The sequence below is a fragment of the Capricornis sumatraensis genome, chromosome 17 (genome assembly GCF_032405125.1).
Source record: "Capricornis sumatraensis isolate serow.1 chromosome 17, serow.2, whole genome shotgun sequence".
NCBI lineage: Eukaryota > Metazoa > Chordata > Mammalia > Artiodactyla > Bovidae > Capricornis > Capricornis sumatraensis.
Window position 1 is genome coordinate 61,470,506 of NC_091085.1, and position 13,526 is coordinate 61,484,031.

Consider the following 13,526-nt stretch of genomic DNA (forward strand, 5'->3'; position numbering starts at 1 on the left):
CTGGGGCTGGGGGCGGCGCGGTCCAGCACAGCGGTGCAGCTAGCAGTTCTCCCAGCGCGGTCCGACACGCAGCTGCGGCCGTCGGACACGCGGTGGGAGCGGTCCTGAAGGCCGCCGCTGGTGAGTTTCTCTGCGCTTGCAGCCGCGCCTGCTGCGTCACAGCGCTCCCTGCTGGGGAAATCAGATACCTGGTGGCTGCCCCTGGCCCCCGACTTTAGAGGTTTAGCTGCCCCTAAACTTGGAAAATATCCTGGCCCCCCTCAATTAAACGTCAATAAATTACAGTGTGTAAAATAACTCCAAGAAAGCCCAACAAACTTTCACTCCCCCCCAAAACTGTCCCAATTTTAAAAAATTTGTGCTCTGCACCCCGCTTAGTGCTGCAAGCATATGTTTTAACATTCTAACAGGTTATGCAGCCTTGACTTAATTTTGGTAGGATCCTTCTCTCTCAGACTTGGCATTTATAATCCACATAGTAGACTGTCCAAGGGGCCCTGCAGAGCCCTTCCAGGCGGGAGTCAGGATTTTCTTTTAAGGGCGGATTGTTAAAATTCAGCAGCAGAGGAGTCTGCCCCCTCTACCTCAGCTAATTAAATATTAGACAATAAAGTCTCCACCCACTAGGAGACTTCATTCATTCCAATAGTATTTGCTAAGAGCTAATCATGTGCCCAGGATTACAGATACTGTAGTGGGTAGACTGAGGTCCAGGGAGCTGGAGGCACTTTCATGATTCTCCCTGACCTGGACCTCTGGATTTGCTGACACTTTCCACCGCATGGGCAGCTTTGAGATTCCTCCCAAGAACTGCATACTCAGAGTCTTGCTGGCTCCCAATACAGGAAATGTGGGAACTGAGGGGAGGAGGAGGTAGGCAATGGGGAGGAATAGAGCCTGTAGCCAGGAGAGAGAGAGCATGACCCACATTCACATTTTAAAACACTGCCTGCTAACCAGAACTGAAGGCAGGTTGAATTTGCCCCGTGGGCCTTGAGTTTGAGAACCCTGACCAAAACAGTGGTGTGCCAGGGGCCAGGACACTCTTCAGGGCTCTCTGAAGTCCAAGCTGTGTGAATGAGGGCGGATCTCTTCCCGGGGAGCAGAGTGGGCCCAGCCCAGAGGGCACAGAAAGGTCTGTGTTGGCGTCTAGAGCTGGAGAAAAGCCAGTGTCCCAGGAGGAGCCTGGTTCTGTCTGTGTGTGTGTGTGTGTGTGTGTGTGTGTGTGTGTGTGTGTATGTGTGTGTATCAGCCAAAAGGTAGAAGATGATGGAGTCTCCAGTTCTTGGGGGAAAACACACAACCGATTAGCTCAAGGGCAAGATAAACTGATACTTAAAAATCATGATTCACAGACAAGTTACATTCATCAGGCACCTATTATGTGCCAGGCTCTGCACAGAGAGCTTTATATACATTATTTTGTACTGAGCATGTGGGTGAGTATCTCCATTTGACAGATGAGGAGACTGAAGATCAAAGAGAGAAATCACATTGTCAGTGAATGTCAGATATCCTTTAGTCATACTTTTAGAAAGGTGCATTATAGATCCACTTAGGATCAAAAGTCTTTAGATATAGAAAAGCTCCTGGACCATATGAAATTGGAGCTGTACAAAATTCTATAATTTAAGGAGGTCCTAAAGTGAGTATCCCTTACCCAAATCTTTTCAGTCTAATAAATCCTGCTATAATAGCCTCTAGGCCTACCTTGAGGGCTCTTCCAAAAATAACCAAGCTATAGAACTTTAGTCTTTACTCTAATTCCTTGTCTGTGGAAATTTTCCAGAAATAGATATTTTCCTTCAGCTGTGATTTACCAAAATTCAGTTAGTCTTCAAACCCTCTAGAAACCCCCTAGAACATATTAGGGAAATGTCAAAGGTCCAATAGTCTCAGTCACTACTGTCTTGTCACCCAGCAGCTAGAGAATCATTTTCAAGGTAGTGTGTCATGTAAGGCAGGAATGCTGTAGGCTGCAATGAAGAAAATACTTGATAAGGATACCTTAAACAGCAGTGACACTTAACTCTTTCTCTTAACAAGAAGCCAAGAGGTAGGCTGTTCTAAGAATGGGGCAGTGGCAAACAGTGTCAGTGAGGACCTAAATTTTCCCCCATATTTCTTCTTAGCTCTCTTTAGTGTGACAGTGATATTTCTCCTCATGGTCACAGGATGGTTGCTCCAGCACCAATTATCATTCTTTCACAATAATTTCCAAAAACAAAAGAAAGGGGAATATGGACAAGCTCTTTTTGTCATAAAGGAAGAGGAATAGACTTCTGAAGTCTCATTGGCCAGATCTGGGTCACATGCTCATCTTTTGACCAATCATTGACAAAGGGAAATAGGGTTACTAGGATTAGTGGGAACCAATCATGATTCATCCTCTAGAACTGGGCACATTGAGGAGGGACAAAATCAGAGTCCTGTTAAGAAGAACTTAGGCTGTTCTAAGAGTCATGCTAGCTCTATAGCTAGCTTCTATAACCAAGATATTCCCACATTTCATTGGCTTAACATAATAGAAATTAATTTCTTTTTTTGGTAACAGTCCAATGAGGATGTTCATGGTTGGCAGGTGACTTCTTCCACAAGTTGGTTTAGGGGACCTGTCTTGTGGCTCTGCCCATCTGGAGTTGCACTTCCCATAAATGTCAGAGTGGGGAAGAGAAGATGGAAATGTCACATCCACATCTTAAAGTCGTGGTCTGGAAGGGACACATCTCTCTGCTCACATCCATGGGTGAGAATTCATAGGCCTGCACGGATTCAGGAGGAGTTGGGAAGTATAAGCCCTGGTCAGGCAGCTACCGTGGCAACAATTCTTCATGAAGGAGAAGTGGTTGTTGGGAGACAATTACCTCATCTCTTAAAGGCTGATCTTCTTACATCCCTGCTTTTAAGGAACATCCTAGCTTTTCCAAACCTCTTGGCTCTTCCCAGTGGGTGCTGCGATCTATACTAGAGCACACACCTGTCTCTGAACACTCCTTTTATTCACTTGCTGCTCAGCCTTCGCCCAGGCACTTCTCTTTACCCCCAATTTCTTCTCCACTTTTCTTCTCTGCATGGTGAACTCCTATTAATCCTTCAAAACCCAAATTGAAAATCATCTTCTTTGTGCACCTTTTCCCACTGTTTTACCTAGGGCAGGGTTCATAGCACCTTGAAGATTGACTTACACCTGAATTCCCTACAATATTTAGCACACAGTAGCCTCTTAGTTTCAGAGAAGGAAATGGCAACCCACTCCAGTGTTCTTGCCTGGAGAATCCCAGGGATGGCGGAGCCTGGTGAGCTGCTGTCTGTGGGGTCGCACAGAGTTGGACACGACTGAAGCAACTTAGCAGCAGCATCAGCAGCCTCTTAATTTGTGTGCTAAAGAGATTTACTTACTTCAGGCATGAGAACTCATTTGGTTGCAAGCAACAGAAAACTCATTTTGGATTATTATAAGTGAATATGCTGATTCATGTAATTGGACATGACCCAGAGTATCTTCAGGCTTGGCTATATCCAGGGCTTCAAATGATTCCCCCAAGGTCAAATTTCTCTTGAGTTTGTCTTCTGTCCTCCAAGATAGCTTTATTCTTAGGCTCCCTGAAGAGTTGCCAGCCACTCGCAACCTCATTCACATAGGTTAAAGTGCAGCAGGAAACAATTTCTCTCTTCCTGAATGTGCAAGCTTTAATTCCACCATTTATTCTGCTTGGGGTCATGACCTATCACGGAACTGATCACTCAGGCCAAGGCCTTGAGATTATGCAGATTAGCCAGGGGTCTGGCACTATGATTGGCCCATCCAGAGTCACAGGTTCCAATCTGGAAATGACCAGGAGTGAGGGAGGGTGTGGCTTCCTACTGGAAATTCCAGGTATTGCAACAGGAGGCAGAGGAATCCTGGATGCCCCATAAGCCCACATAAATATTTTTTATGCTGAACTGTCATCATATGAAAAGACCCACATCACACCATTTACTGCATTCTTACTTTGTGCCTGGTTTATTGCCTTGCATACTGAACAACCTGAAATGGCTTCTAGAATTTCTCCTATTTTCCAGATGAGGAAACCAAGGCCCAGAAACCTGAAATGACTTGTCCAAAGTTAACAAGTGGCCAAGGAGGGAATTTTTGCTGAGATTTGATGGTTGATACAGCAATGCTTTAAACTACTGCACTGTAGGACCCTTCAGTGGGTGGCGGAGCTCAGAGTTTCTAGTTTAGGAATTTAGTTCCTGAAGTCTGGAAGTTGGGGGTGCAGTGGATCTTACAGCCCCATGGGGTTCATAGGGTTAGCATTGTTCCCGCCTCTGAATACCTAATGCCTCTCAGTACCACCGGCTCCTGCTTTTAAAAGTGAGGGGAGGTTATCCTCACAGCTGAAGCTGGGTGAATTTCGATGTAACCCCATCAGAGGACACACTGCCTTGATGCCATTTTGCCCCTCTTCTTTGGGAACACAGGGAGCAAGAGGGTAACCCAACATGCCAGAACCATCTGCCTGGCTCCTAATAATAAATTGTGAGAGGAACAGGTTTCAGGAAAACATTGCTTAAAAAAAAAAAGCCTCTTCTCACACCCGGGCAGCCATCTGTCGTGTCCTCCTCTGGTGCCAAACTGTGGGAGGAGGGAGAGGGTGCTGCTGGGTCCGGCCCCACCAGCAGGGGTGGCTCACAAGTTTTCTTTGTTTTGCCACTCTGGACAGGGCATTGCAGAGAGAGAGAGGAGCACTTGCTGGCATTGACCTCCCTTGGGTACGGTGTCTGAAGAGAGGAAAAGCACAATTCCTTCAAGATGCCAATGGTGGGTAATAGCTCCTATATAGAGAGGGTTTACTCTGGGGTTAGGCATTGTGCTGTCCACTAAACACATATTAGCTTATGGAATCTTGACAGCAAATCTGTATGCACCCATTTTATCGATGAAAGACTGGAGACTCAGATGTTAAGTGACTCACCCAAGGTCACACAGCAAGGCCACCTCTTCAGTATGTAATAATGAGGCCCAGCCTCCTCTCCACCTCAGCAACCCAGGGCAGGTTTTACATGTAACGCACAAGCAGTTGACATCACCCAAGGGTGGTCTTTCAACTCTAGCTCTGCCCCAAGCACCCTTCTTGCCCTCCATCCTTGAGTTGAAATGTGGGCTTTTCTAGTCACCTAACCTGTTGCTTAATACCCACCCTGTCTCACCCAGAAGAAGCACAGGAGAAAAGACCTTGAAAGTTCCCAGGAACCTTCAGAGAAGACCAAAGGGCAGCTGGTTGAGGGGGAGCTTCGGAAGCTGAGGCAGCAGTTCCGGAAGATGGTGGACAGTCGGAAGTCCTTTAACTTCCGCTCCCAGCAGAAGATCATGAACCAGCAGTAAGTGATGGTCAGAGAAAATCTGGGGCTTTGGTTTCATGGGGCTTGCCTTCTGATGTGGCCTCTGGGGCATGGACCCATTTGGGATAGCTTCAGTGGGGAAAGGAGATATATTCTCAGAGTTCAGGGTGTCTTGGGGACCCCAAGGGGAGCAGAGCACCCATGTTTCAGGGAAGGACCCAAACTAGAAGCCATTGCTGGTTCCTGTTTCTTTCATCACATGGGTTTTGTTCTTCCTTTTCTTGATCTCATCTGTGGCTGGTGGGAGATGGCTTCCTTCAATTCTTGAGCTACCAAGGGCCACACAGAGAGACTGTCCTTAATCAATTCCAGAATTCTGAGAATCCATCCCAGAATTCTCAGGACAGGGAGAATCTGATTGTCTCAGCTTGGGTCTGGTGTCTGCTTCTGGCCCAATCAGCTGTGGTCTGGGGTTGAACTATAGGACGGAAAATAGCTATGGGTATCCCCAGCGGTTCTAGCAGTGAAGGTGGGGAGTTCCCAGAGAAGGGGAAATCACCCGGCAGTGGATACCCCAAAGGACATTTCCTGTTTGTGTGACCTTTTGGGATCTTCAAGACTGAATATTTGAAATTGAGTTGCCCGAGAAATTATGCATAGTTTTCCCTGGGCAACAGAAAGGTGTTCTCGGGGTTTGAAGAAGCAAACGTTAAACAGGCATTCTTAGATTCCGTCCAAGGAAAGGTGATTCATTAACTACATCTAAAATGTTTATACAGGCAGTAACTGCCTCTTAGTAGAAAGAAAATTTGACTGTTAGATGATGTGCGAAGTTCAGAGGCTAGAGAAGTTCTTTAGATTTTCCAAGGTTTGGCTTACTCAGAGCCACTGTTGGTCAGTATGAGATCACTCTGTGAATTAGAAAAAGGCACCCTTTTTTCAAGATTCTTTACTGCCATCTGTTGGAAACATCATTGTTATGTAGAGATTTTGTTAAAACACGACCAAAGATGCTTACTCCTTGGAAGAAAAGTTATGACCAACCTAGAGAGCATATTGAAAAGCAGAGATGTTACTTTGTCAACAAACGTCCATCTAGTCAAGGCTATGGTTTTTCCAATGGTCATGTATGAAAGTGAGAGTTGGACTATAAAGAAAGCTGAGCACCGAAGAATTGATGCTTTTGAACTGTGGTGTTGGAGAAGACTCTTGAGAGTCCCTTGGACTGCAAGGAGATCCAATCAGTCCATCCTAAAGGAGATCAGTCCTGAATATTCATTGGAAGGACTGATGCTGAAGCTGAAACTCCAGTACTTTGGCCACCTGATGTGAACAGCTGACTCATTTGAAAAGACCCTGATGCTGGGAAAGACTGAGGGCAGGAGGAGAAGGGGATGACAGAGGATGAGATGGTTGGATGGCATCACTGATTCGATGGACATGGGTTTGGGTGGACTCCGGGAGTTAGTGATGGACAGGGAGGCCTGGCATGCTGTGGTTCATGGGGTCGCAAAGAGTCGAACATGACTGAGCGACTGAACTGAATGAACTATCTCTCAGAAAAGTACAATAAATCAGCAAATCGGTGATATGTTTTCAAGTAGATGGTGCTCCCTTGGGCTGTGCAGTCCATAGCCTGCACTTCTGTGCCAGGTGATCTTGATTCACAGTCTGTCCTTGGTGTGGGCATCAGGGAATGCCTACTTCCTGGTGTGTCTTCAGTTTTTCTTGAATCTTTCTTACTCTTCTGCATCCTGCTCTACCCTACCTCAGTCCATCTGATCTGGTTTCACTGTGATCGAACTGAAGCAGGGGAGGGGAGTGAAAGAGTAGACATTAACACCCTAAAATAGGAGGAAAACTGGGTTGAGATAAGTGAGGTCGTTAGGGTACAATATTTAAGGAAGTGCTTTTCCCCAGTGCTGACCTTGCACCTATACCACCCTGAGAGTGAAGATCTCCTTAATTTTTGAAGCATCTCACTCGAGGGGAGACTCACACTGCAGTCCCAGCCCTGCCTAAAGATGGACAAACCTTCCTTTTGCTTTCTTCTGACCTCACTACACCCTGAAAGCCTGGTGATAATCTTTGATGGATTATCCTGCTCGCTCTCTTTTTTCTCTGTACCTTTACAAAGACCCCTCCCATGAGGGGCTTAAGAGGGGCAGAGAAGTCCCAACGGCCAGGTTTAGAAGACAAGAGCTCTAGAACTAGGTGTGCTCTCTGGTGGTCCCTAGCAGCATGTGGCCATTTACATTGGTAATTAGTTACAATAAATAAAATTAGAAATTCAGTTCTTCAGTTCCATCAGCCACATTTCAGGTGCTCAGTAGCCACATGTGCCTGGTGGATGCTATCAGACAGAGCAACTAGAGGACATTTCCATCACTGCAGAATAATCTACTGGACAGTGCTGCTTTAGAGCAGTAGTGGCTAATGAGCCAAGTCTTACTGGCTGCCTGTTTTTATGAAGTTTTATTGGCACATAGCCACACCTATTCATTTTTGTGTTTCATATGGTTGCTCTGTTGAGTAGATGCAACAGAGGTCCTCTGGCCCACAAAACCTAAAATATTTACTCTTTACCGTGCTGTGAAAGTGCTGCACTCAATATGCCAGCAAATTTGGAAAACTCAGCAGTGGCCACAGGACTGGAAAAGGTCAGTTTTCATTCCAATCCCAAAGAAAGGTAATGCCAAAGAATGCTCAAATTACCTCACAATTGCACTCATCTCACACGCTAGTAAAGTAATGCTCAAAATTCTCCAAGCTAGGCTTCAGCAATTCGTGAACCGTGAACTTCCAGATATTCAAGCTGGTTTTAGAAAAGGCAGAGGAACCAGAGATCAAATTGCCAACATCCACTGGATCATGGAAAAAGCAAGAGAGTTCCAGAAAAACATCTATTTCTGCTTTATTGACTATGCCAAAGCCTTTGACTGTGTGGATCACAATAAACTGTGGAAAATTCTGAAAGAGATGGGAATACCAGAGCACCTGACTTACTCTTGAGAAACCTATATGCATGTCAGGAAGCAACAGTTAGAACTGGACATGGAACAACAGACTGGTTCCAAATAGGAAACGGAGTACGTCAAGGCTGTATATTGTCACCCTGCTTATTTAACTTATATTGCAGAGTACATCATGAGAAGTGCTGGGCTGGAAGAATCACAAGCTGGAATCATGATTGCTGGGAGAAATATTAATAACCTCAGATATGCAGATGACACCACCCTTATGGCAGAATGTGAAGAGGAACTTGAAAAAGCCTCTTGATGAAAGTGAAAGTGGAAAGTGAAAAAGTTGGCTTAAAGATCAACATTCAGAAAACGAAGATCATGGCATCCGGTCCCATCACTTCATGGGAAATAGATGGGGAAACAATGGAAACAGTGGCAGACTTTAATTTTTGGGGCTCCAGAATCACTGTAGATGGTGACTTCAGCCATGAAATTAGAAGACGTTTACTCCTTGGAGGAAAAGTTATGACCAACCTAGATAGCGTATGCAAAAGCAGAGACATTGCTTTGCCGACTAAGGTCCGTCTAGTCAAGGCTATGGTTTTTCCAGTGGTCATGTATGGATGTGAGAGTTAGACTGTGAAGAAAGCTGAGTGCCAAAGAATTGATGCTTTTGAACTGTGGTGTTGGAGAAGACTCTTGAGAGTCCCTTGGACTGCAAGGAGATCCAATCAGCCCATTCTGAAGGAGATCAGCCCTCGGATTTCTTTGGAAGGAATGATGCTAAAGCTGAAACTCCAGTACTTTGGTCACCTCATGCGAAGAGTTGACTCATTGGAAAAGACTCAGATGCTGGGAGGGATTGGGGGCAGGAGGAGAAGGGGACAACAGAGGATGAGATGGCTGGATGGCATCATGGACTCGATGGGCGTGAGTCTGAGTGAACTCCGGGAGTTGGTGATGGACAGGGAGGCTTGGCATGCTGCGATTCATGGGGTCGCAAAGAGTCGGACACAACTGAGCGACTGAACTGAACTGAACTGAACCATTTATAGAAAAGTCTTTGCAGACCCTTTGCCCTTGAATGTTCTTTACTGTTCTAGAGTGGTGCTTCCAAAACTTTAAAGTGCATAGAAGTCACTTGAGGATCTTGTTGCAAAGCAAATTCTGATTCAGTAGGTCCTGGGTTGGGACCTGAAATGCTTCATTTCTCCAAGCTTCCAAAGGATACTGAGGCAGCAAGCCTGCAAATCGCACTGAACAGTGGGAATAGGCTGCAAGGACTTTGCAAGAAATTCGGCCTTTGTGCCATTTCACATTGTTCAATTGCTGTGCAGTCACCCAAGCCTTCTTTTCTTTTCAAAATCTCCATTTGCCCATGTCCTTGACCCCCTCTCTCCTCCAGAGTAGACAAGGGAGAGAAAGAAGACTCATGTTAGCCAATTTCATAAATCATTAGCCCCCGAATAGAGGAGCTGGCGGGGGTTAGAGGTTCCTGTGCAGCTCTGTGTTGATGCACAGTCCAAAGATCCTGTCTGATGGGTTTGCCTGTCATTACCAGAGATAATAGGCCGGAAAGCTGGAAAAGAAGGTTTGCAAAATCAGACAGATGCCAGTGAGCTGCTGACAAAAGAAAACTTGGGGGCTCCCACCATGTCTAGGTAATGGGTTTTGACAGGCACAGCTGCAAATTGTTCTGAGGGAAAAAAAAAAAAAGGTATCACTCAGAGAAGGGTGCAGAGAAGTGGAAGTTGCAGTGAACTGGATCAGAGGTGATGTAAGTTCAGGACCTGGACTAGAGACCTTGCATGAGTTCCTTCCAACTCGCTGGGTTGGGAAGTACCTCTCTGAGTCTCTTTTCAGGGTCAAGGGGCCTGGAGTGTCCAATCCAGGCAAAGCCAGGGGTTCAGGGTTAATCATGTGCTGCTTTCCCAACAGCAAGGAAATCAAGACCCTGCAGGAGGAGCAGGATGAGATCACCCTGCTTTTGAATCTCATCAAGTCCTCCAGGAACCTGGATCTCAATGAGAAAAACTACCTGGAACTGCGTTTCCTGCTGCAAACTAAGGAGGACTACGAGGCCCTGATTAAATCAATGAAACTGCTGTTGGCTGAACTGGATGAGAAGGTGTGGTCTTTCTCTTAAAGGGTTAACCAGAACACTGAGCAAGGGGAAGGAGTGGGGGAGGGATACTCCCCACCATACCCTGCACTGCTGGCTTTTCTAAACCTGTCTCTACCACCATTGTAACCCCTAATCTCTCAGTTCCATTGATCCATTTCCCCACTGTGGTCTCCAGTGCCTCCCTATTACACTTAGAATAAATGCCCAAATCCTTACTGTATCAGTCAGGAGAGGTTAGGTATGCTGCAGTAACAAACACTCCCTCTCCCCAACTCAGTGGTTTAAAACAACAAAGGTTTCTTTTTCGTACATGATTTATGGTCTATGGTGGATGGGCTAGGGGCTCTTAAATCCTCTCATCCTGGGGCCAGGCTGATGGGATAGCTCCCATCTTGGACATTGCCAGGGGTTGTGGTAGAAAAAAGTGAGATCCTGAGGGTCTCACCCTGGCAATTGAGTGTTCCAGTGTGTCACGTCTGCTCATGACCCATTGACTCAAGACAGTCTACAAAACACATAAATACCCCCAGTGCCCATACCCATCCAAAAATAGTCAACTCTATCCATTCACAAAAGGGCCTAGGAAGTGCAGTCCTCATGGGTCCAGAAAACAAAGAGCTAGAGACATTTGCTGGACAGCATTCATCCCTTACTGTGGTTTGAAAGTCCCTATGTGATCTAGCCTCTGCCTACCCTTCTAGGCTCATCCCATGTTATTCCTTTCTGAAGTCTTCCCACTCCAGCTGCAAAAGCCTTTCTCGCCGCACGCCCCACCCCGCTAAATAATGCTGTCTTTTCTCACCTCAGGGCCTTTGTGTATGCTGCCCCCAAATGCCTCACCCTAGTTGCTTATCTTTTTCTCAGCCTGCTGCTGCTGCTAAGTTGCTTCAGTCGTGTCCGATTCTGTGCGACCCCATAGATGGCAGCCCACCAGGCTCCCCTGTCCCTGGGATTCTCCAGGCAAGAACACTGGAGTGGGTTGCCATTTCCTTCTCCAGTGCATGAAAGTGAAAAGTGAAAGTGAAGTTGCTCCGTCATGTCCAACTCTTGGAGACCCCATGGACTACAGGCTCCTCCGTCCATGGGGTGTTCCAGGCAAGAGTACTGGAGTGGGTTACCATTGCTTTCTCCGTTTCTCAGCCTAAAGGTGACTTTCTCAGGTCTCAGGGAGGCCTTCTCTATGGCCTCTATCCAGTTTAAAGTATATCCCCCTGGTATTAGGTTCCTGGCCAGGAACAGATAGCACACTCAGGGTACTCAGAGAAGTAGGGCACTCTGGAACCTGGCGTAAATACCCCTACCTCCCTTGTCCTCTGGGCTCCATCCGCACTGGCTGCCTTTATGGACCCACACTGTTGCCTCTCATCTCTGCCTTTGCACATGCTCTTCCCTCTGCCTGGAGTCCTGGGTCCCATCCTCTCTGCTTGCGGGAGTCTTATTCATCCTTTGGGTCTCAGCTCAAATGCTGTTTATGCAGGATAGTTGTCCCTTCATTCTTCCCTGCTATGTGCCCCTTCTGTGTGTGTCCAAATTATCTTCTATCTCCCCTCTCCTAGGACTCAACATGCTTCCTGGGTTGTTTCCAGTCCTAGACTGTAGGTTCACTGAGGGCAGAAGCCACTCTGTCTTGGATACTGTCTTACCCCTGTTGTCTGGCATCAAGCGGTGGTTTGATAAACATTGATGAATGAGTGAATGAATGAATATATGAATGTATGAGAAGAAGGCAATAAATGTGAACAAAGAGGGAACTTCCCTGGTGGTCCAGTGATTAACACTTCGCTTTCCAATGCAGACGGTGCAGGTTTGATCCCTGGTTGGAGAGTTAAAATCCCACATGCCTTGCGGTCAAAAAACCAAAACATTAAAAAAAAAACAAACCATAATACTGTAACAAATTCAACAAAGACTTTTAAAATGGTGCACATCAAAGGAAAAAAAATGCTTTAAAAAGTGAACAAAGAAAAATTGCAAAAAGAAACAGGGATGTGGATTCTCAGAAACATTAGAAAAGGCGATTTAGTTTGCAAATCATCCAAAGAGTATGGCACTCACTGCCCAGCACAGAAACCTTCTTGGTCTAATTCCATCCCAGCTCCCAGGATCCCCTCCTGCTGTGTCCACCACACAGTGCCCAGAACTTTGTCCTTTCAAGGGGTCACTGGAGGCGAGGATACCACTGGGCCCTGCTTGGCCTCACAGAATAATTAATAAGCTGATGCCTTCCTGCTGGGCATCTTGTGTAGGCAAATGCATTTCCCCTTCAGCTACAGGCTTTGGGTAATGTCTCCCATTGGGCTGAAGCCTAATTACTTTCAGCATCACAAAAGCAGTGTCTGACATAAAGGTGCCAAAGGGAATACAGCTCTGAATTTAGTCACAAGAGCTGATGCCATAACTTCCTTTGGCACGGAGCTAGAGCCTCAGGACTCTAGCGGTCAGCTCAGGCAGGGACAGGCAGCCCTTCGGAGCTGCAGAGACCACACCTGATATATGGGGGAGGACGCTACCCTTCCATAAATCAAAACAAGTCATTTGTTTTATATCAGAAGAGAGCTGGAGTGGGTTTGTGTTGAGGATGTTGCCTTGTGCATAGAACAGGAAAGGAGAGCCAAGTGCAAAAGGGACCTGGCTTGACTTGAACCTGACTTTGTCAGCACTGATGAAGCAATTTGATTTTGCTGTGAGGGAATTTATAGAGGAGAGAGACAGTGTGTTCCAGCTAAAGTCCAAACCTGGCTGATGTCAGTCATAAGTAGCATTTCTATACCTTGCCAGTTTTGTGTGAGATCCACTGGTTCCCTTGATGTCTGATCTTCTGAGCCACTATCTTGCTTGAGAAATGTGTTGGGCTACAAGTAATGCAATTCCTGACTGGAAGCAGCTGGGAAAATAGAGGTTTGTTTTTCTCACATAATAAGATGTTTTACTGGAAATAGACCATCCTAGGGATGGTTTAGCAGCTCTACAATGATGGATTTTTATTTTTCTCTGTGACTCTCTTGGCCTCATGGTTACAAGATGGCCTGCCAAATAGCCATCTTGTATAATGGTATAATATACATTAGCTATTCCCTTCTCCAGTGGACCACATTCTGTCAGACCTCTCC

The 13,526-nt window shown here is 46.2% G+C and overlaps 1 protein-coding gene across 1 annotated transcript in view; it reads left to right on the forward strand.

Annotated features, from left to right (window-relative positions):
• The first annotated feature begins 5,308 nt into the window (after positions 1 to 5,308).
• The window catches only part of CCDC63 (coiled-coil domain containing 63), a 34,875-nt gene continuing 26,657 nt past the window's right edge, over positions 5,309 to 13,526 (forward strand). Inside the window, exons 1-2 of the mRNA XM_068989614.1 lie at positions 5,309 to 5,367; positions 10,230 to 10,419. Coding sequence (XP_068845715.1) covers positions 5,309 to 5,367; positions 10,230 to 10,419 — 249 coding nt within the window. The remainder of the gene's footprint in view (positions 5,368 to 10,229; positions 10,420 to 13,526) is intronic.